The sequence below is a fragment of the Ochotona curzoniae genome, unplaced genomic scaffold, assembly GCF_017591425.1.
Source record: "Ochotona curzoniae isolate NIBS_2020 unplaced genomic scaffold, NIBS_Ocur_1.0 contig_4148, whole genome shotgun sequence".
Taxonomy (NCBI): Eukaryota; Metazoa; Chordata; class Mammalia; order Lagomorpha; family Ochotonidae; genus Ochotona; species Ochotona curzoniae.
Window position 1 is genome coordinate 1,315,535 of NW_024466146.1, and position 20,215 is coordinate 1,335,749.

General features: G+C 42.6%; 1 protein-coding gene across 1 annotated transcript in view; it reads left to right on the top strand.

The window, feature by feature from the left end:
• The first annotated feature begins 4,350 nt into the window (after positions 1–4,350).
• Positions 4,351–20,215, top strand: part of CARF (calcium responsive transcription factor) — a 44,097-nt gene continuing 28,232 nt past the window's right edge. The window contains exons 1-6 of the mRNA XM_040984460.1: positions 4,351–4,521; positions 9,355–9,474; positions 15,628–15,739; positions 16,178–16,405; positions 18,838–18,958; positions 19,955–20,081. Coding sequence (XP_040840394.1) covers positions 15,665–15,739; positions 16,178–16,405; positions 18,838–18,958; positions 19,955–20,081 — 551 coding nt within the window. The 5' untranslated portion in view covers positions 4,351–4,521; positions 9,355–9,474; positions 15,628–15,664. The remainder of the gene's footprint in view (positions 4,522–9,354; positions 9,475–15,627; positions 15,740–16,177; positions 16,406–18,837; positions 18,959–19,954; positions 20,082–20,215) is intronic.

Genomic DNA, 20,215 nt, shown 5'->3' on the forward strand with positions numbered 1-20,215 from the left:
CAACCAGAATCTCACTGTCAAGACTTCTCCCCGGGCCGTCACCTGTGAATTTCGGCTTTGAGAACCTACGGAGCGGCTGCAAACAGAAGGCTTCGGGAAGGGGAACCGGATACGGTGGCCGAGAGGGGTCCCACCTCGTGGGACTGCGCCGCGCGTTCCCGGAGGGCTGCGCCTGCGCATTGTGCTGGTCTCCATGGCGGGGCCTCGGAGCCAAGACGAGGTTGAGTAGACTCGTTTTGAATTTTCTCCCCTCTGCTAGGGCGGACCTCCGTCCTTGCCTTGTGGGGGCTCTCGGCGGCAGCAGGGCGGAGGGAGGCGGAGGTTTGGCAGATTGTCTGAAGGCCCACGAGACGGACGCTCCGTCCCAGCCTCCCTGTCTTGCCCTGCAGCCGCCTCCCGTCATCTCCCGACCCGCCGGGGCTCGCTGTGGCACCCGGCCGCCGGCCCCCTGCCTCAGTCCGGCCCGAACGGCGCCTTCCGCGGCCCGCAGCCACGGGGCTTTTTTGTTTTTTTGGTTTTTTTTTGTTCGGCCCTCCATGGCGAGGCCTACTATGACCCCCGGCCCGGGAGGGGGCACGCGGGATCTGGGGAGGCAGGTTGGAAAAGGAAGGAGGTTAGGTGTCTTAAAGAGGGTTGCAAAGCCCGATGCTTGGCCATCGCTGCTGAGAAGCACCCTGACCCCGACGCTTGGGTGGGAGTGCCCAAGCTGCCCCGCGACCCGCATTTTAGTTCCTCCCCTCGTCCCCTTTCTGGGGAAAAGCTTCCTTGCAGGCCTCCCCTCCGCCGGGGGTCTCTAGAACTAGCTCTGGCTTGGAATCTTTTCTCTGAGGGTGCATGGGTGGAGAATGCACCATCCAGATTCCAGAGCCATGTTCTAAGACGTTCGCCTGATACGCCCCAAGAGGGGGGTCTCCGAAAGACCGCATGTAGAAGGTAGAACTGGATTGCAAAATTTGTGGGCAGAGCTGTATGTGTGCAGGTGAAGACAAGGAAAGGTTTCTGTTCTTAATGTTGCTTGCGCTGCGGTGTTAGCCGTAGAAAATGAGATGTGACCTACACAATTGGAAGCAAGAAAAAAAAAAACTGATTAGAAAGCAGTGACCATGCAGTAAGACCTTGTTCGATGTGTTTGCCTTTATACACTGTGAGCCCTGCAAGAATGATTCCTGGGGTCAGATGTTGCCATTGTTGCTTCATTAACCTCACTGCGCTTCGGTCACCCATGAGAATTGAATAGCACATAGAAACCCAGTAAAGGCTGCTTGTTAGCATTTATAGTAGTTTTTAATAATTACAGGTTTTGCGCACGCGAGCAGATAAAGGAGAACAGCCATTTCAGTGGATAAATCAATGATAAGACCTCTGGGGGAAAAAAACAGAAAATCACCGTTGTTAGGACTAGGCTTGTTCATTTAAACATCTGATTCCCTTGAAAGGACCGGGGGTGGTACCTGAAACTTGAAACACTTTGTTAATCGAAGCATTGGTATTAATTCTGTGTGTTTTGGATAATATGTTGTTGGTTCAGATATCTTTTTGAGAATGTGTGTATAATCGCATAATAATACATTGAAAGTCATCACTAGGAAAAATACTAAAATAATATACCTAGAGTCAGTTCTTCAAGCTTGATCATAGTTTGAAATGCGATGTGGAGACGCTGAATAGGGTGTTTATGTCAGAGAACTTTGCAAAGGAGAAGTCTTGAATTCATCAAAAGGCATTTTTCACTTTACCAAAACTGTTAGTTGAGGGACACTTCTTTGGTGCTCTGAAGTACTGAACACCCAGTACAAAGCTTTGAGTTTTTGTGCTGCAGTGATTTGTTTGAGATTACCTCAAAGAAATACGTATGATAGATAACGCTTTTACTTTGAGCACTTTTCTTAAGTTAGCATATTAACTACAAGGCTTTGGTTCTTGATGGTTTTCTGTAGGATTCATTTACTACAATCCACATAAAAACCCAGTGGCCTGAAAGACTGTATTTCACTTACAGGTTGTTTGGTTGGTTTACAATGGCGCAGCATGAGCTTTGGGATCCTGTGTTCCCTTCCCCTTATTTGGTTTTGATTCTGAGCCTTAGGGTCTCTGTGACCTTAAGCAAGTGACAGTTGCCCCGCCTCATCACCCATTTGCTCTCCTGGGTTAGTTATGTACAAAGACAGTCTGAAAATAGTACAGGGACATTTCAGTAGTAAAGAGAATGGCATAGTGAAATTGTATGCTACCCAGGCAGACTTGAGTCATTCCTTTGTCCAGGGAAGCAGCTGTGTTAGCCATCTCGTGGTTATCAGGTCATATGTGAAGCTTGATAGTGACCCCACAGCACAAACCCCAAAGGCGGGTTGCTGAAGGGAAGCCGCAGGCTCTTCCTTTAATTGGGAAGGTGAAAGTTGTCAGTATGGGGAAGTAAAGAGCACTCTTTGCTGAAGTTACTAAGCTATGAGCTCTGTACGGTAAGAGATTGTGAGAGAGGGACTACATCTGTAAATTAAAGTTTATCATTGTCAGTGTCCCTATGTTTGAAAAAAATGTTGGAGAGGCAGAAACAGAAGCGGTTTGTTCTTGTTAATCTCCCGCTCTGCCTAATTCATGAATTAACTTGTGACACTGGGATGCGTAGATACAGAGGTGCCAGCTGAGGTTTTGGGCCTGCGCAGAGGATCTTGGAGTGTGTCCCCTGTGGATGAGGGGAGGACTGCTGTGTTTGACAACCTCCGCTGTCTAATCCATCAGCAGTCACAAAGTCTACCTTAGCCTTATTGGAAAACTTAAAGCCTTTTATGGGAAGAGGTTAAAAGCAATGCGTGTGTGCAGGATAGAAAAGGGGTTGAGACTGCTTATATGGATGTTTTAATTTTGACAGCTTTGATTCATACTAATTTTGTACTTCCTATAAAAGCATATTGCTTACCTACATCTAAAAAATAAATTTTCTTTTTCCAGTTTTTAAAAAGGTTTATTTATTAATTGAAAGGCAGAATTAACTGAGAAAGGGAAATACACCTACCCACCCATCTTGTGTCTGCTGTCTCATGCCCTGATGGCTGGGCCAGGCTGAAGCCAGGAGCCTCGAGCTCCAACAAGGTCTGCTTTGCAGGGCCTCAAGGCCTTGAGCCATCTCCTGCTTTCCCAGGTGCTTGAGCAGGGTGCTGGAGTGGAAGGGGCACAGCCAAACACAAACCAACATATTTCCACAATAGTAGCCCAAAAAGTCTTATTTTCTAAAGTATTTTTGAGCAGTATATTTTAATGTTATAAATAAGATGTAAAATAAATAAGTAAGATATAACACTGATACTGAATCTATTTCAAGGTCCTTTAAATCTTGGGATGTTAATCAAGGTACCTAGCATTCAATGACCTCTCGTTCACTTGTATTTGGAGATTTATTCTCAGATCATGGGTTATTAAGAGATACATTTTATCATACAGAAATTTATGGAAGAAATTCAGCATAATCAGATGTTAAGATATTTTTTTTAGAAATATATTATGTGCGTATGTATATACACATACGTGTGTATGTATAGCTGGGAAGTTACCTCCGAAGTTGTTAACAGATAGAATTGTCAACGACTAAAGCTAAGATAGCAGTAGGCCAAAAATTGTTCTTCAGAGAGATGGGTAATTAGTACCTGGGTGGTCTCTTCCCCGGCTTGCATTCAATTTGTGTAAATTAGAAAAGCCCCTTTATTCTCTAAATCAAATAAAGAAGCATGAGTTTTTAGATTCTTTCTGATCTTTATTGTGCGTATAAAGCCAACTTCACTTTTGTAATGTGATGCCAAACATTCTAGAAAGCAATTTACTAGTAAAACCAAACAGCTTAGGATATTTTCTGAAATCTAATCATTATCAATCATATAAATGATGTGTTTTCCTATCTTCTTTTTTCCTTTTTTTTTTTTTTTATTGTATCCTAGTATTTCTTGTTAAGAAATGCTTGTCAGTTCCAGGATTTGTGAGGAGGTTACAGAATAGAGTTTTTTATTTTCCAACTTGTTGTGGATCCAAGACAGGATAGCATGTTAGCAGATATTTCCACTAAGCAGGGAAAATGCAGTTTGCTGTAGAGCTCTTTGTTTCAGTGGCAGTTATGGAATGTGAGAACTGAAACAAAGCCTTACTCCAGTTCTCTAATTTTTCATTAGGAAACAGGCACAGAGAGGTTAAGTCACTGACCCCAAGACACATGCAGTTACCCATAAAGTTAGTTCTTGGCTTTAGTTCTCTTCAACTAAAGCGATCAGTTAGGTGATCATGAATAATTTTGAATGAAATATGAATAAAGAGATCTCATTTTCTGTATACATAGGAAAAGAAAATGTACGTTTTTCTCTTTGCAGAAAAAAAAAATGTCGGAGTGAAGACACAGTTGTAGCTCTTGCATAAAAGAAGCTCCAGCTATCATGATTCAGTGCCCCCAACAGGAGGAACTTAAATGGGTAATGAAAGAGATTTCTAGGGGCTGAAGTGCTGTAGGCCTGCCATCTCAACTCAAGCCACTGCCTGAAGGTAATGATGTTGCTTTTAACTTCTTAAAAAGTAACAGCTTCATAAGTCTAAACTATTATCATTTATGAATACAAAAGTCAAATTACACCTTGTATATGGCTACTTTGTTCTATTTGTTACTGCTAATTGGAAAGGGATGTATTTAATATTAATGTCTTAATCCTTCAAAATTTTATTTTGACCAAGTGAGTTGTGATTTAGGGATAATAGTTTATCACCTGTATTGACATTTCAAGATAGATGAGAAAATTGGGTATCCTTTTGACCCTGCAGTCATCAGGATTAAAAGGTAATACAAATTGAGAGTAAGGAATAGTTCCTTTTACTACATGCAAATCATTTTTTTTTTCCAGAGTATCTACAACTTTAAAAAGAAAAGCTTTTTTTAAAGAGAAAACACTTATTTATTTTAAAGCGGGAAAGACAGACCTTCCACCTGCTGCTTTAGAATAGATGGCCACAATGACCGGGGCTGGCCCAGGCCAAAGCCAGGAGCCAGGAGCTCCACCCTGGTCTGCCACGTGGGTTTCAGAGGCCCAAGTTCTTGAGTCATCTGCGGCTACTTTGCTAGGTATTTTTAGTTTTTGTTTTTTACAGAGATTATAGAGAATTTTGTATGAAACACAATGGACCTGGTGCTTTTTGTTTTGGAATATTATTAATTTCTGATTAGTTTATTTGATAGAAACTCAGATTATGTCTTTCTCCTTGTAGGAATTGTTGGTTTAAGGTAACAATAAAGCTTGAGTGCCTCCTTCCTTTTTTCTTAATTGTGCTGATAGGGCCTATGGCTGGTTACACAGATATATTTTGAGTTTTGCCAGCTAAGTACATTCATAAAAGCAAATTCACATTTATCTAAACCTAAGGCACTCTTTTGGACTTTCTACAAAAGTGTTCTAGAATTCTTCAAATATCTGTAATTGTTTTAAATGATATGACAAATTTACAGTTGTAAATACTATAGTCACCACTTTTTTATTCTCACCAATAGAGTTTTTAGTTCATCTGAATACCTCTTTGTTTGAACCAAATCCATGAGATTTTGCTTTATCCCATTGAGCTTTGAAATTTACTGTTTTAATGTTGTGTTACATCAGTTAAAAAAGGAATAATCTTGTTGCCAGTCTATAGTTGAAATTCAATTTTTCTTTTTTTTAATTTAAATTTTAATTGTTATTATTGCTCACATAGTTGACAGAGATGTATGCCTGTATGGCTCTCTGATGAAGGTGGCGAGGGTCAAGGTATGGAGGAAGGTGGGTGAGATGAATGTTCCTACTTTTTTTCTCCTGTGTCCATCGTGGCAGAATGGAAGAGGGCCACTCATTGCTGATTACGTCAGTGCCTGGGTGTGAAGGATGGTCATTTGATGATTCCTTCGAGGCCCTAATGTGGGGAAGAGTTTTCTGAGGGTGTTTCTTGAGTGGTTTCAATAGTTCTGAGACATCATCAGCATTATTGCACCAGCATTGAAGAAATTTTTTTAAAAAGATTTATTTATTTTTATTACAAAGTCAGATATACAGAGAGGAGGAAAGATAGAGAGGAAGATCTTCTGTCCAATGATTTACTCCCCAAGTGAGCTGCCAACGGCCGGTGCTATGCCGACCGGAGCCAGGAGCCAGGAACTTCCTCCAGGTCACCCACACGGGTGCAGGATCCCAAAGCTTTGGGGTGTCCTCGACTGCTTTCCCAGGCCGCAAGCAGGGAGCTGGATGGGAAGTGGAGCTGCCGGGATTAGAACCGGCGCCCATACGGGATCCCGGGCGTTCAAGGCGAGGACTTTTAGCCGCTAGGCAACGCCACCGGACCCCAGCATTGAAGAAAATTTTTCAAAGGTCTATTAGCTGACCAAGTCTTTCTTAATGCATCCACAGGACCAGGAACCTTTGCAAAACTTGGCCAGGAAAGTGGTCCAACCTATTCTGCTTTACATCTTCTGATGAGGCACTTGCCAACTTCTGACCTAAATGAGCTGGCTGTCATATCCCCTGTGTACATCTGGGTATGCACTCCATTGGGTGGGCATCAACAACTGAGGAGGCCCAGTCCTGATACCCATACTCCAAGTTAGTACCACATAGCTACGGTTTTCCCTGTAGCCAGGGTTTGAGTCTAGCAGTCTAGCTGGGGAGTTCCCCAAGAAACCTTGCCTGGGATAACCTCAGACTTGCGTGCACAAGCCAATACAGGGCCAGATTTGGTCCATTACTCGCACCAGCCAACATTCATACCGTTGGATGCAGCTGCCTGGTTAGTTCTGCCCTCAGCCTCATCTCTCACAGGAATCTATGGGTGCTGTGTCCTAGCTCAGCCTAGCCCACCCTAGTTGGGGCAACCCGCAGTAACCCCTACCAGCTTTTTGTTTGTTTGTTGTGCCTGTATGTACTGTGGCCTAGCCTGGTCCATCCTGCGTTCCATCTGGCTCTCATGAAAACCCATGGGTGCTGCAGCTTAGCTCAGCCTGTTCCACTCCTAGACCCAGCCCACACTTAAGATGACAGGTGTTGAGGCCTAACCTGACTGGCCTGCCCCTATCCCTGGTTCTTGTGCTCACCAGTGGGAGCTGCAGTAGAGTGTCCACTCTCGCTTAGGAAGCCCATTTCCAGCCCTAGATCATATTCCTGCCAAGGGGTACCATGGTCTAGCCTGACATGGCTTACACCCAGTCCCAGAACGTGCCAGTGGGGCTGCAGCCTAGGTAGTCCACCTAGTTTGCCCCAGTTCTGTCACTTTCTCGTGCCAATGGGTGCAGCAGCATACCTAGCATGGTCCATCTACTATATCTATTCCAGCCCCTGGTCTTCTGCATGCTGGTGGGTGCTTTGGCTGCCCACTTGCTGTCTCAGCTCTTGCTGGTAGGTATTATGCCCTGTCCCTGACTGGCATGGCCCACATGCCTTCCTGGCTCTCGTACACGCCAGTGTGTGCTGTGGACTGGCCCAATCCAACCTGCCCCCAGACTTTGCCCACACAAATGTTGACAAGTGCTGAAACCTTGTCTGACCTGGCCTTCCCCCAATCCCAGCTATTTTGTGGTAGCTGTGGCTGAGCAGGGGAGTTCCCAAGCTCCCCCAGGAGACCCACTCCAGCCCCAAATCCCACATGCTCTGACAGGTGCCGTGGCCCCGCTTGGTGTGGTCTGCTTCGGTTCTGGCCCTATTTTTTTTTTTTAAAGATTTATTTATTTTTTATTGCAAAGGCAGATCAGATTTATGGAGAGAAGGAGAAACAGAAAGATCTTCCATTCATTGGTTCACTCCCCAAGTAGTTGTAACAGCCAGAGCTGAGTCAATCCTAAGCCAGGAGCCAGGAGCTTCTTCCAAGCTTTGGGCCATCCTCTAACTGCTTTCCCAGGCTACAGGCAGGGAGCTGGAAGGGAAGTGGAACAGCCAGGACATGAACTGGCACCCATATGGGATCCCAGCATTTACACGGTAAAGATTTAGCTACTGAGCCATTGTGCTGGGCCCACATCAGTAAAACTTACATATAAGGCATATGATTGTTCCATTTCCTTGTCAGCAGTTGTTAAAATATTTTGAAATTTTTATAAAAGAATTATTTATTAAAGAGTTAAAGAATGAGATACATGGAGAGCTCTCATTTGCAGGTTTCACCTCTTTTTTGTTTGTTTTGTTTGATCATATTATCATAAAAGTTTATTTTTTATTTCTTAATTGTACACTTTTTGTTTTATTTTATTTTATTTTTAACTTTATGATACAATTCCATGAGTTCTGGAAAGCAGGTTCACCTCTTAAATCCCACAGTGGAAATGAGGGAGGGGTGTCTGAAGCTTGGAATGTGGAGCCTAACCCGTCTCTCACAAAGGTAGCAGAGGCCCTTGAACCCTAGCACTCTGAATTACAGGCATCCCAACTTAAAGTTCAGCTGCCAAGGCAAACTTTTTAATTTTAAATATGTAGCAAGTAGGTAGTTTTACATTATTGTTTTCATTTCCATTTCCCTAATGATTAATGCAAAAATGATGAGGTCGTTTCTGTGTGCCTGTTTGTTGTGCATCTTTAGTGAAGTGTCTCTTCAGATAGTTTGCGTGTTTTTTTTAATTGGGGTGCACTTATTTAAAATGGAAAAAAAAATTGGGGTGGGGTTGATGCCATGGTGTTGCAAGCTAAACTGCTGTCTGCAGTGCTGGCATCCCGTGTGGGCATTGGTTCAAGTCCCGGCTGCTCCACTTCCAGTCCAGTTCCCTGTTAATGTATCTGGAAAAGCAGCAGAGGATAGCTGAAGTCCTTGGGCCCCTGCACCCACATGGGAGACCTAGAAGAAGCTCCTGGCTCCTGGCTTCAGATTGGCCTAGTTCCAGCCAGTATGACCATCTACTTTGGAGAGTGAACTAGTAGATAGAAGATTCATTCTTTCTCTCTCTTTCCCCTTTCCTCCTCCCCTTTTACCCTCATTCCCTCCCTTCCTCTCTCTCTCTCTCTCTCTTGCCCTCTCCAGAACTCAGTCTTTCAAATAAAAATTAATAAATCTTTTAGAAAATCTTGGGGTGCGGAGGCTGGCACTGTGGTGTATAAGATTAAGCAGCTTCCTGCCACACCACATGCCATAATGATGTCAGTCCTGGCTCTTCCACTTGTAATCCAACTCCGTACTAATAGCCTAGAAAAGGAGCAATGGATGGTGGCCATTTGGGGAATAAACAATTGAATGGAAGTTCTCTTTCCTTTTCTATCACTCCCTTTCTCTCTGTCAAAGCCTTTCAAGTAAATTGGGTTAATATTTCTTTAAAAATATTTAGCTAGGATTTTTGTATTTGTATGCTTATGAATGTTTTATCAAGTCAATTTTATTTCTCTTCAGGTATAATGAGACCATCAGATAAGGAGACTAATGCTATTGGAAAGATAGGTTGTTCATCATAGTTCCCTGGAAGGCGGGGAACATGCCACCCAATGCAGGGCCACACAAAAGAACCTCAAGGTAGGTGGTAGGCAGAGGGGCTAAGGGTGCTGCAAGAGAGCCTTTTTGGTCATTTCCAGGGGAGGAATTGCCAAGACAGGGTAAGCAGGCTAGCAATGTTTATGATTAGTTGGCTCCAATAATTCCAATGAATTTTTGGGGTGTATTGGCTGCTCTTAGTTGTCTGATACTCAGACCTGGGATGATAAGGATAGAGGAATAGTAGCCAGGGGGCAAGAGACCTACCCAGAGGTGGTTGGGAAGAGGGGTATGGGGCTTGGATAGGTTACTTACATAAGAAATAAAGTTTCAGAGCATTGTGTCACAGCTAGTAAAGTCGCTGCCTGCAACACTGGCATCCTGTATGGGTGCCAGGATGTATTCAAGTCCCAGATGCTTCACTTCGCATCCAGCCCCCAGCTAATGTGTCAGGAAAGGAGCAGAGGAAGACTCAAGTACTTGGTCCACTTCCCCGACATGGGAGATCTGGAAAAAGCTCCTGGGTGCGAGCATTGGACTGGCCCAGCTCGGCGATTGCATCATCTGGAGAATGAACCAGTGGATGAAAATCTGTCTATAACAGAGAAAAGGAGTAAGAAAGAGAAACAGATCTTCCATCCACTGGTTCACTGTCCAAATGGTCACAATGGCTGGAACTGAGCTGTTGCAAAGACGGGCGGCAGGAATTTCTTCTGGGTCTGCCATGTAGGTGTCAAGTCCCAATACCTTGGGCCATCCTCTGCTGCTTTCCTAGGCCATCAGCAGAAGCTGGAAGGGAAGTGGAGCAGATGGGACAACAAATCATTGCCCAAATGAGATACCTGTGTTTGTAGGTGGAGGAGTAGCCAATTGAGCTATTGTGCTGGCCTCATAAAGAAATAAATAAATCTTAAAAGGAAGGAAAGGGAAGGTGGAAGAAAGGAAGAAAGGAAGGCAAGTCTGTTGCAGGGACTTTATTGTCTCTAGGGTTAGTTCATCTTTGAACATTGAGACCTTCCCTGAAAAGCAAGCCTGCGATGTCAAAGCAGCATATACAAAACCTATGACATGATCAATATAATGATTATAAATGACCTGTAGTCATTTTTTTTTAAGATTTATTTATTTATTTTTGTTGGAAAGTCAGATATACAGAGAGAATCTTCCGTCCGATGGTTCACTCCCCAAGCAGCCGCAGCGGCCAGAGCTCTTCCAGGTCTCCCACATGAGTGCAGGGTCCCAAGGCTTTGGACCGTCCTTGACTGCTTTCCCAGGCCACAGACAGGGAGCTGGATGAGAAGCAGGGCTGCCAGGATTAGAATCAGCACCCATATGGGATCTCGGTGTGTGCCAGGTGAGGATTTTAGCCACCAGGCTACTGCACCTGGCCCTGTAGTCATCTTTCTCAAAACTGTCCTTGTCAATTTTGGTATTCAACTTATATTTTCCTTATAAATGAGTTGGAGTAATTCACAATCAAAAAGTTTATATAAAATGGAAATTTATTTAGTTTTTAAAAACTTGCCTATAACATGTCACGAGTTGGGAAGACTACGGAAAAATATTTACTTTCCATTCAACTTCTTTAACATATATAGGACTATACATCAGTTACATTTATTCTTTCATTTGTTTTGTTAAGTTTTAAAAAGAGTTTTTTTTAAAAGAAGAGTTACAGGGAGGAGAGACATCTTCCATCTGGTGGTTCACTCCCAGATGGCTCCAACGGCCAGAGCTGAGCTGATCCAAAGCCTTCTCCAGGTCTCCCACACAGGTGCAAGGTTCTAAGGCTTTGCACCATTCTCCACTGCCTTTCCAGGCCTCATGCAGGGAGCTGGATGGGAAATGGAGCATCCATGATATGAACTGATACCTGTATGGCATGCTAGGTCTATACATGGAGTCTTAACTTACTATGCTATGGTGTTGATCATTTTTGTTGTTGTTGTTTGTAATTTTTTATTGGAAAAGCAGATATATAGAGAGAAAAAGATACAGTGAGAAAGACCTGTCTGCTGGTTCACGCTCCAAGTGGCTGCAATGGCTGGAGCTGAGCCTATCTGAAGCCTGGAGCTTCTTCTGGGTCTCCCACGTGGGTAGAGAGACCCAAGAGTTTGGAGCATCCTCAACTGCTTTCCCAGGCCAGAAGCAGAGGCTGGAAGGGAAGTAGAGAAGTGGGACATGAACTAATGCCCTTATGGGATCCCAACCAGTCAAGGTGAGGGCTTTAGCCACTAGGCTGCTGTGCCAGGCCCATGTTGGCCCATTTTGAAAATTTTTTTTTCTGTTTTGATAAGTTAATGAAATTAAGAGATTCTCTTTATTAGCTGGATTTTAAAGATAAGTTATTTACATTTTATTTGAAAGGCAGAGAGAGAGAAAGAGAAATGGTGGTAGCTATTCCATCCACTGGTTCCAGGACTAGGGCAGGGAAATGGCAGGAGCTCAGATCTCACTCTGGACCCACCACATGGGTGGCAGAAACCCAGGTATCTTGAGCTATCACTTTCTGCTTTACATGTGTGTATTAGCAGGAATCTGGACTTGGAAATGGAGCAGGGACTTGAAATCAGTCACTCTGATACGGAATGTCACACGTCACACATGGTATCTTAATCACCATGCCAAATGCCCATCTTCAATTGAATTGTTGGTAAACTGTGCCTGTCATATTCTTACCTTTTCAATATCTGTTCTTTAGTGAGTTCCATTTTTAATCCTAATATTTACTGTGCCTTTTCTTTTAAGGAAATTTTTTAACATATTTGAAAGGCAGAGTTAGAAAGAGAAAGATACGATTCCCTTGCTTTGGTTCACTCTAAATGCCTGCCACAGCCAGTGCCAGCCCAGGCCAAGCCCAGGAGCCTGCAACTCCATCCACTTGGGCCATCTTCCACTGCTTTCAGAGGCACGTTAGCAGGGAATTGGATAGGAAATAGAGCAGCTGGGACTCAAAGTGATGTTCATGTGGGATGCTTTAATTTAAGTTTTATCTCACAGTTATGTCTGTATAGGAAAAACACACTATGAATATAGCATTTAGCACTATATGAGGTGTCAGACATTCATCATGGAATGTAGCTTCCAGGGGTAGCTTACTGTAAACATCACCCTTACATACTCCAAGACATCTTTTCCAAAATTCTGTGTTAGGCTAGAGAACACCCAACTCATAAATTTAAAGAAAACTTTATTGTATATCTTTGTAAAATGGATGTTTTGGAAACATGGGATGGACATCGTGGCACTGAGGGTTTAGCTGCTGCTTAAACTACCTATATCCCATAGTGACATTCTGGTTTGAGTCCTGGCTATTCTACTTCCACTCCATCTTCTGCTAATACAGCCAGGGAAGCAGCAGCTGATGGCACAAGTGCTTGAGTCCCTGTGCCCACCTGTGGGAGGACAGGGAGGATTTCATGCCTTCTGGTGTTGGCCTGGCCAGCCCTATTAGTTTAGGACATTTAAGGACAGAACCAGTGAATGGAAGATCTCTTTCTCCCCTGCTCTTTCTCTATCACTTTGCCTTTCAAGGAAAAGAAAATAAACAAACATTTGGCCTGGCACAGTGGCCTAGCAGCTAAAGTCCTTGCCTTGAATGTGCTGGGATCCCATATGGGCACCAGTTCTAATCCCGGCAGCCCTGCTTCCCATCTGACACCCTGCTTGTGGCCTGGGAAAGCAGTCGAGGACCTCCCAGTGCCTTGGGACCCTGCACCCACATAGGAGACCTGGAGGAAGTTCCTGGCTCCTGGCTTCAGATTGGTGCAGCATGAGCTGTTGTGGTTACTTGGGGAGTGAATCATCGGATGGAAGATCCTCCTCTCTGTCTCTCATCCTCTCTGTAAATCTGCCTTTCCAATAAAAATTAAAAAAAAAAGAAAAGAAACAAACATTAAAATATAGGAATGTATGAAAAGGTTTAAGAGTACCTTATCACATGAAAATACTTTAAAACATTATTTGCTTTTATTTTAAATGCAGATTTACAGTGAGGAGAGGCAGAGATCTTCCACCCACTGGTTCACTTTCCAAATGGCTGCAGCATCTGGAGCTGGGCTGGTCTGAAGCCAGAAACCTGGCGCTTCTTCCAGGTCTCCCATTTGGATGCAGGGCCCCAAGGACTTGAACCACTTGTTGCTGTTTTCCCAGACAAATTAGCAGGGAACTAGACTGGAAGTGCAGCTTCTGGGACTTAAACTGACACCCATATGGGATGCTGGGACCACAGGTAAAAGTTTTACCTATTACAGGAGTGTAAGTAAGCAAAGATTTAAAGTTTGATATAGTACCTGTCTGTTGTTCCTTGAATGTATTCTGGTGTTTTGGAAAGTCATGTAAATTTTTATTTTATTTGAAAGGCAGACAGAAGGAGATTCTCCATTTGCTATCACTTCCCAGATGCACAGCACAGCCAGGTTTGGGTCATGCCCAAAGCTTATTCGTTCTAGGTAATCTGTCATGGGCGTCAGTGGCATCATCACTGCCTCCTGGATTGTATATTAGCAGGAAGCTGGGTCAGAAGTAGCTGGGACTCAAGCCAGCATTCTTTTTTTTTTTTTTAAAGATTTATTTTTATTATTTTTTCATTGGAAAGGCGGATATACAGCGAGGAGAGACAGAGAGGAAGATCTTCCGTCTGATGATTCACTCCCCAAGTGAGCGCAACGGGCCAATACTATGCCGATCCGAAGCCAGGAGCCTCTTGCGGGTCTCCCACGCAGGTGCAGGGTCCCAAAGCTTTGGGCCGTCCTCGACTGCTTTCCCAGGCCACAGGCAGGGAGCTGGAAGGGAAGCGGGGCTGCCGGGATTAGAACCGGCGCCCATATGGGATCCCGGGCGTGCAAGGCGAGGACCTTTAACCACTTGCGCCACCGCGCCGGGCCCACGCCAGCATTCTTGAAACACTCCATCATGTGCCGATCCTTGACCAAGACACTTAATAAAAATGTTCCTTTTCTTTCCTGTATAGAATAGAAATATTTTACCTAAATGGTACAGTAAGAAACCACATTAGGAGGAGAGATTTCTGTAGCACAAAACGTCCCATAAAAATGCTAAGTGGTCTGTGCCAGTGTTGTGGCAAAGCAGAGGTAAAATAGACACCTGTAACACTAGCATCCCATATGGGTGCTGGTTCGTGTCCCAGCTGCTCCACTTCTGATGTAGCCCCTGCTAATGGCCCTGGAAAGCAGCAGCAGATGGCCTGAGTGTTTGGGAACCTGCTACTCATTTGGAAGACCCACATGAAGACCCTTGGTTTTAGCTTGGCCCATCCCTGACCGTTGCAGCCATCTGAGGATTGATCCAGCAGATAAAAGATTCTCTCTCTCTCTCTCTGTTTCTGTCTCTGTCTTTCTCTGCAATTCTTTCAAATAAATGCAATAAAAATCTTTTATAAATGCTAAATGCTGGGGCTAGTGTTAAGACATAGCAGATTAAGCTACTGATTGGTATTTCTGCCTTCTGTGTTGGAGTGTTGGATTGAGGCCTGGAGTCCCCGGACTCTTCTGCCAATCTTGCATCCTGCTTGTGCACCTAGTAGGCAGCAAATGATGGTCCTGTTACCTACATGGGAAACCCAGATGGAGTTCCTGGCTGTCGGGTTTGGCCTGTTCTATCCTCAGCTGACTGCAGCCATTTGGGAAGTAAATCAGCAGATGAATAGTCTGCCTGCCTGTCTTGTCTTGTCTTTCCTTTTTTCTTTTCTTTCCTTTCTCCCTCCCTCCTTCCTTCCCTTCTTCCTGTCTTCTCATTCCCTTTGCATTTTCCTCCCCCCCCACTCTAGTCACTCTGCCTTAAATAAATAAATAAATAAATAAATAAATAAATAAATAAATATTTTTAAAAGATGCTAGCTGGAGTACTGTGTTGTGGCACAGTAGGTTAAGCTGCATCCTGCAATCCCAGCATCCTTATGGGCACTTGTTCTAGTCTCAGATGCTTTATTTCAATCAGGCTCCCTGCTAATGTGCCTGGGAGCGTAACAGAAGATGGCCCAAGTGTCTGGGTCCTGGCACCTAAGAGACCTAGATGGAATTTCTGGCACTTGTCCCCAGCTGTTGTGGCCATTTGGAAAGTGAACCAGCAGATGGAAAATTTGTCTTTCTCTATAAATCCCTTTTAAGTGAATAAATGACTGCTTTTTTAAAACAATGTACAGTTTTGATTGATCAAGTATTTAAACTCTTTTAGCTATTAAATAGAAGAAAATGGAATTGAAGATGTCAGCATGGAACAGTGTAATGATTCATTACAAGTCAGTAACAATGTTGAAGATGCAAAAACGGATGTCCAAGAATTTGAGGTAGGGATTTGCTTGGGAACCCTTTTTCTGTTCTAGAGAAAAGCAGCAAGCCATTCAATAGCTTTTTGTGCTGTAACAATTGCTTTTATATTTAATGATTTAAGAATTTAATAATCATTTACATGTTCCATCAAATATTTAATTTTATAGTACAGAGTTTTAAAGTGATGCTCAGGTGTATTAATACAAGTTTGCATACAAAGAAAAATGTATCTTGAATTATACGTCATTATTTCAGGCTGCATTCTATTTTTGATAAAATTAAGATTATAAAATAAAAATCAGTAATGCCACTTAAAAGCCTTCTGAATGAGAAATGGTGACTCTTAGAAAAAGTGAAATGAATGATTAGCTATAAAATAAATATCTTTATGATAACAAGCTCTATTAGAATATGTCTTATAAAAACTGCAGTGATTTTTTTTTTCTTTGCAAAAGCAGCTAGCTTGCATGGACCCTGGGACACCTTCCTTTGGACACAATGATCCTCCTACAGCTTTGCCCATCACCACTCCTGAGACAGGTGGTTCTGCTGCAGCACAGCCTGTCCCTGGGCCCCTGGCCCAGACACAGGCTCTCTGTGCAGATGACTTCCATCTAGTGGACCAAAACGGTCAACCTGTTCAGTACGAACTTCAGTCATCAGGAGATTCTAATGCACAAATGGTGAGTACATCTAATGAAATAACCACTTTTATGCTATTTTTAGCAAAACATATTTTAGCTTTTGTAGACAACCTTAACTTCTTAACATCAGTTATTGCATTAATTATTGGCTTCCAGTGTGTTGAAAATATTGTCTCCATGACCTTTACATAAAGGTTTTAAAAGATTTATCTATTAGAAATACAAATAATAATATTCTTAGCCACTTATGCCTAGGTACATTAGTGTCTTGAGATCAGTTGAAACTATAGCATAATCCCAAGTGCTCAAGTGTGGAACTTTACATGTAATTTAGACTGAATGATAAGTTGCTGATTTATCAACATATCAGTCCTGACTTGTCTGTGAAATGCTAGTATGTCTTCTTAAATAAAAAGCAAAAGGGCACTCCTGGTATACTGAGAATTAGACATACACTTCTTGATCTTTGTAGTGAATATGCCTGTATCATATGAAAACAATGCATAAAAATGAAAAAAGAATGCTGCTTTAAACTGTAGGCTAAAAATATTTTTGTCCAAGTTTATGGGCTAGATGAGTGTTGTGGTGCGGCAGGTTTAAGTCTCTGCCTGTGACATCAGCATCTGTATTGGAGTGCTCATTCAAATCCTGGCTCTGTACTTTCAATCCAGCTTCCTTCCAGTGCGCCTGGAAAAGCAGTAGAGAGTGGTCCAGTACACAGGCCCTTACCACCTGCTGAGGTGAACCAGATGTATTTCCAGACTCTTTAACTTCAGCAAGGTCCAGCCCCAGTCATTGTGGCCGTTTATGAAGTGAACCTGTGGACAGAAGATCTCTCTTTCTATGACTATCCCCTGAACCCTTTGTCACTGTGCCTTTCAAATAAAGAAATAAAGTTAAAATCTTCTTAAAAATAATGAAAATTACTTGTGAATAATAATATACCTATGTAAGTATGTACAACAATCATATTTAACTAATACCATAGAAAATTATTTTAGTTTTTAAATTTCTATTTGCCATAGAAGAGTAGTTGTTTTTCCTGGGGAAAAAAAAATCTTTGTTTCTATTTCCAGTCTTAAGTGTTCTAGAATTTCCCCGTGCTATGTTGCTGCATTATGATACAGTTGTTTTGAGTTACCAAGATTCTGGGATTCAGTGTAATTGGTTGAAAAGTGGCTAAGTGCAGAGCAGTCTCTTCGGTTTATATTCAGGCTCAACATATTTCTGGGTCTGGATTGAAAAACAAAGAAAAACGGTAAGCTACTGTGACCATGTTGCACCAACAGAGGTTACTGTGCAATGGAAAATCTAGATGTGAACAAACTGAATTTACTTTTGAATGTCCAAGATTAAATGCTCCTGTAGTTTTTCCTAATATTTGGCATTTGTTATGGATTCCTGACAGAACAGTGCAAGTACTCCATTGGGGCTGCCACTGCAGCATAGCTGGTAAACCACCTGCAACATTAGCATCCCATTTGAGGAACAGTCTGTCCCAGCCATTCCACTTTTCATCCAGCTCCCTTCTGGTGGTCTGGGAAAAGCAGTGGAGAGATGGCCCAAGCGCTTGGCACCTGCTACCCATGTTGGAGGCCTGAATAAAGCTCCTAGCTTCAGCCCATCCCAGCCCCAGCCAATATGACCATCTGGGGAGTGAATCATCTGGGGTTGGAAGATCGCTCTTCCTGTCTCTCTGTAACTATGACTGTCAAATAAGTAAATAAATAAAGTAGTAAAGTCTGTATGTTCTGACAAAGAATCAGGGAATCTAGATGTGTGAAGGGCAATAATCTTACATTTTTTTAACTTAAAAACAAAGTTGATATTTTGAGAAAAAAGTTGGTTACTATTGTCATTGTAATTGGATTGAGCATTTAATATAAATTCATTATAAAGATATTGAAGTAGGAAGTGGCTCAGAGAGTTTTTTGAAGAAATATGTACTATGAAGCTTAGAAATAAATTGAACAAACTGGGGCCCAGCACAAGTAGCCTAGTGGCTAGATCCTTGGCTTGCATCCCATACGGGCACTGGCTGCTCCACTTCCCTTCCAGCTATCTGCTTGTGGCTTGGGAAAGCAGTCGAAGACGGCTCAATGCAGCAACAGCAGGGGCTGAACCAGGCCAAAGTCAGGAAACCCAAGTTTCCTCTGAGTCTCCCACATGGATGCAGGGACCCAAGCACTTGGGCCATCTTCTGTTGCCTTGCCAGGCTATCAATAAGGAACAGAATCAGAAGTACATAAGCTCATACTGGAACTGGCACTTGTATGGGGTGCTGGCAATGCTTAACTTGCTACCCACGCACTGGCCCCTGGAAGCAATTTTTATGTGCCTTGATGCTTTCATCTGTAAAATGGGAAAAGTAATCATATTAACTCTGAATAGGTATGTGTTTAATAGTTTGCTTAATAGTCTGTAAAATCAGCATAGATGTATGCATTTGGTTTTCTTTTAATGCTCCCAAGATGCTTGTTGCCAGCCCATCAGAAAATGGACAGGTGCTTCGTGTGGTTCCATCTAGCCCATCAGGCATGGCGCAGGTGATTATACCTCAGAGACAGCTTGTGGACGTGAACAGTCCTCGGGGTGAGTACTAGTGGGATGTAAACAAGGCTTGCTAGTGTCTGAGGAAAGAAATGCACATTTCAGAGAATCACTGCTGAAACTGATTTCTTTACGGTGACTGTAGACTAATTAGAAAAGTTCCTTAGGCCAAATAACTTTTAAGTTCATTTTTCAACTCCTATTTAGGTTAGCTGTCTGTTTCATTTTGGAATTCTGTGAAGCTGGTTGACTCCTGCTTCCTCCCAAATGACCAGTGAGCATAAAATAAATTATTCTTGATTATAATAGCAGTAATAATAAAAATGGCAAGCATAGCAACCATATGTACTAATAGCCTCAGAAGTTTGTTACGTCTGTATTTTCATCAGTTGTGTTAGCCATGTGACTCACTACATTTGTTAACTATCCTTTTGATTCACTTGCTCTTTCCCCATTTCCTTTGTCCCTCCAGATGGAGAAAGGAGATACATATTTCCCGTTTCTTTTTATATACTACCTACCTGCTTTGTACACTCTATTTAACTTCCTTGTGTTTTCCTCCCTTTTCCATCTATTTGTTTCTTTTCTCCAACATAATTGCCAAAATGATTTACTTTTTGCTCTTTCATAACCAATGATTTGAAATAGATATTTTTATCTTAGTGTTTAGATTCTTTGTCATGGTTAATAATGATTAAAACTTAAGAAAAAGATATATTCTGCAGAAAACATCGTAAACATTGTCTACAGAGTTTCACATCATCCTATTGTGAAATTCTTAATTTATTTTTAAGTCTTTGCCATTCAATGTAAGTTCCAAAAGCATAATTTACATAATTATTCTACTAGTTATAATTTGAAAGTAGAAAAGTTTATCACAGCAGTTCTCAGTATTGCATTATAAGCTTTGTTATCTTCAGCTTCAAAACCATTCTTCCATTTCTTAGTACAAATATACAAGTTCGGTTAGATGTGTTTTTGTTTTGTTATTCAAGGCTCTGATTTGGCTTTGTTTTTGTTCCTGTTCTTCTGGTTAAGACATCCCTGAGGAGAAACACAGCGACAGAAGCTTACCCACTGTAGGAGTGGATGCCCTAGCAGACGATGCCAGTTACGTCCTTCCTCCACAGGCAACTCTCCCAATGCCCAAAAAGTCGGGGGCCAGGTGAGTCAGCAGGAAGGGGGGTTCCATCTTTTGATATCACCATCAGTATTCTTATCTAAAGCTCTCCAACTATAGAAGAGGGCAAAATTTTAGAAAATAGAACAAACTGTCAACAAATATAACTTTGTCTTGTT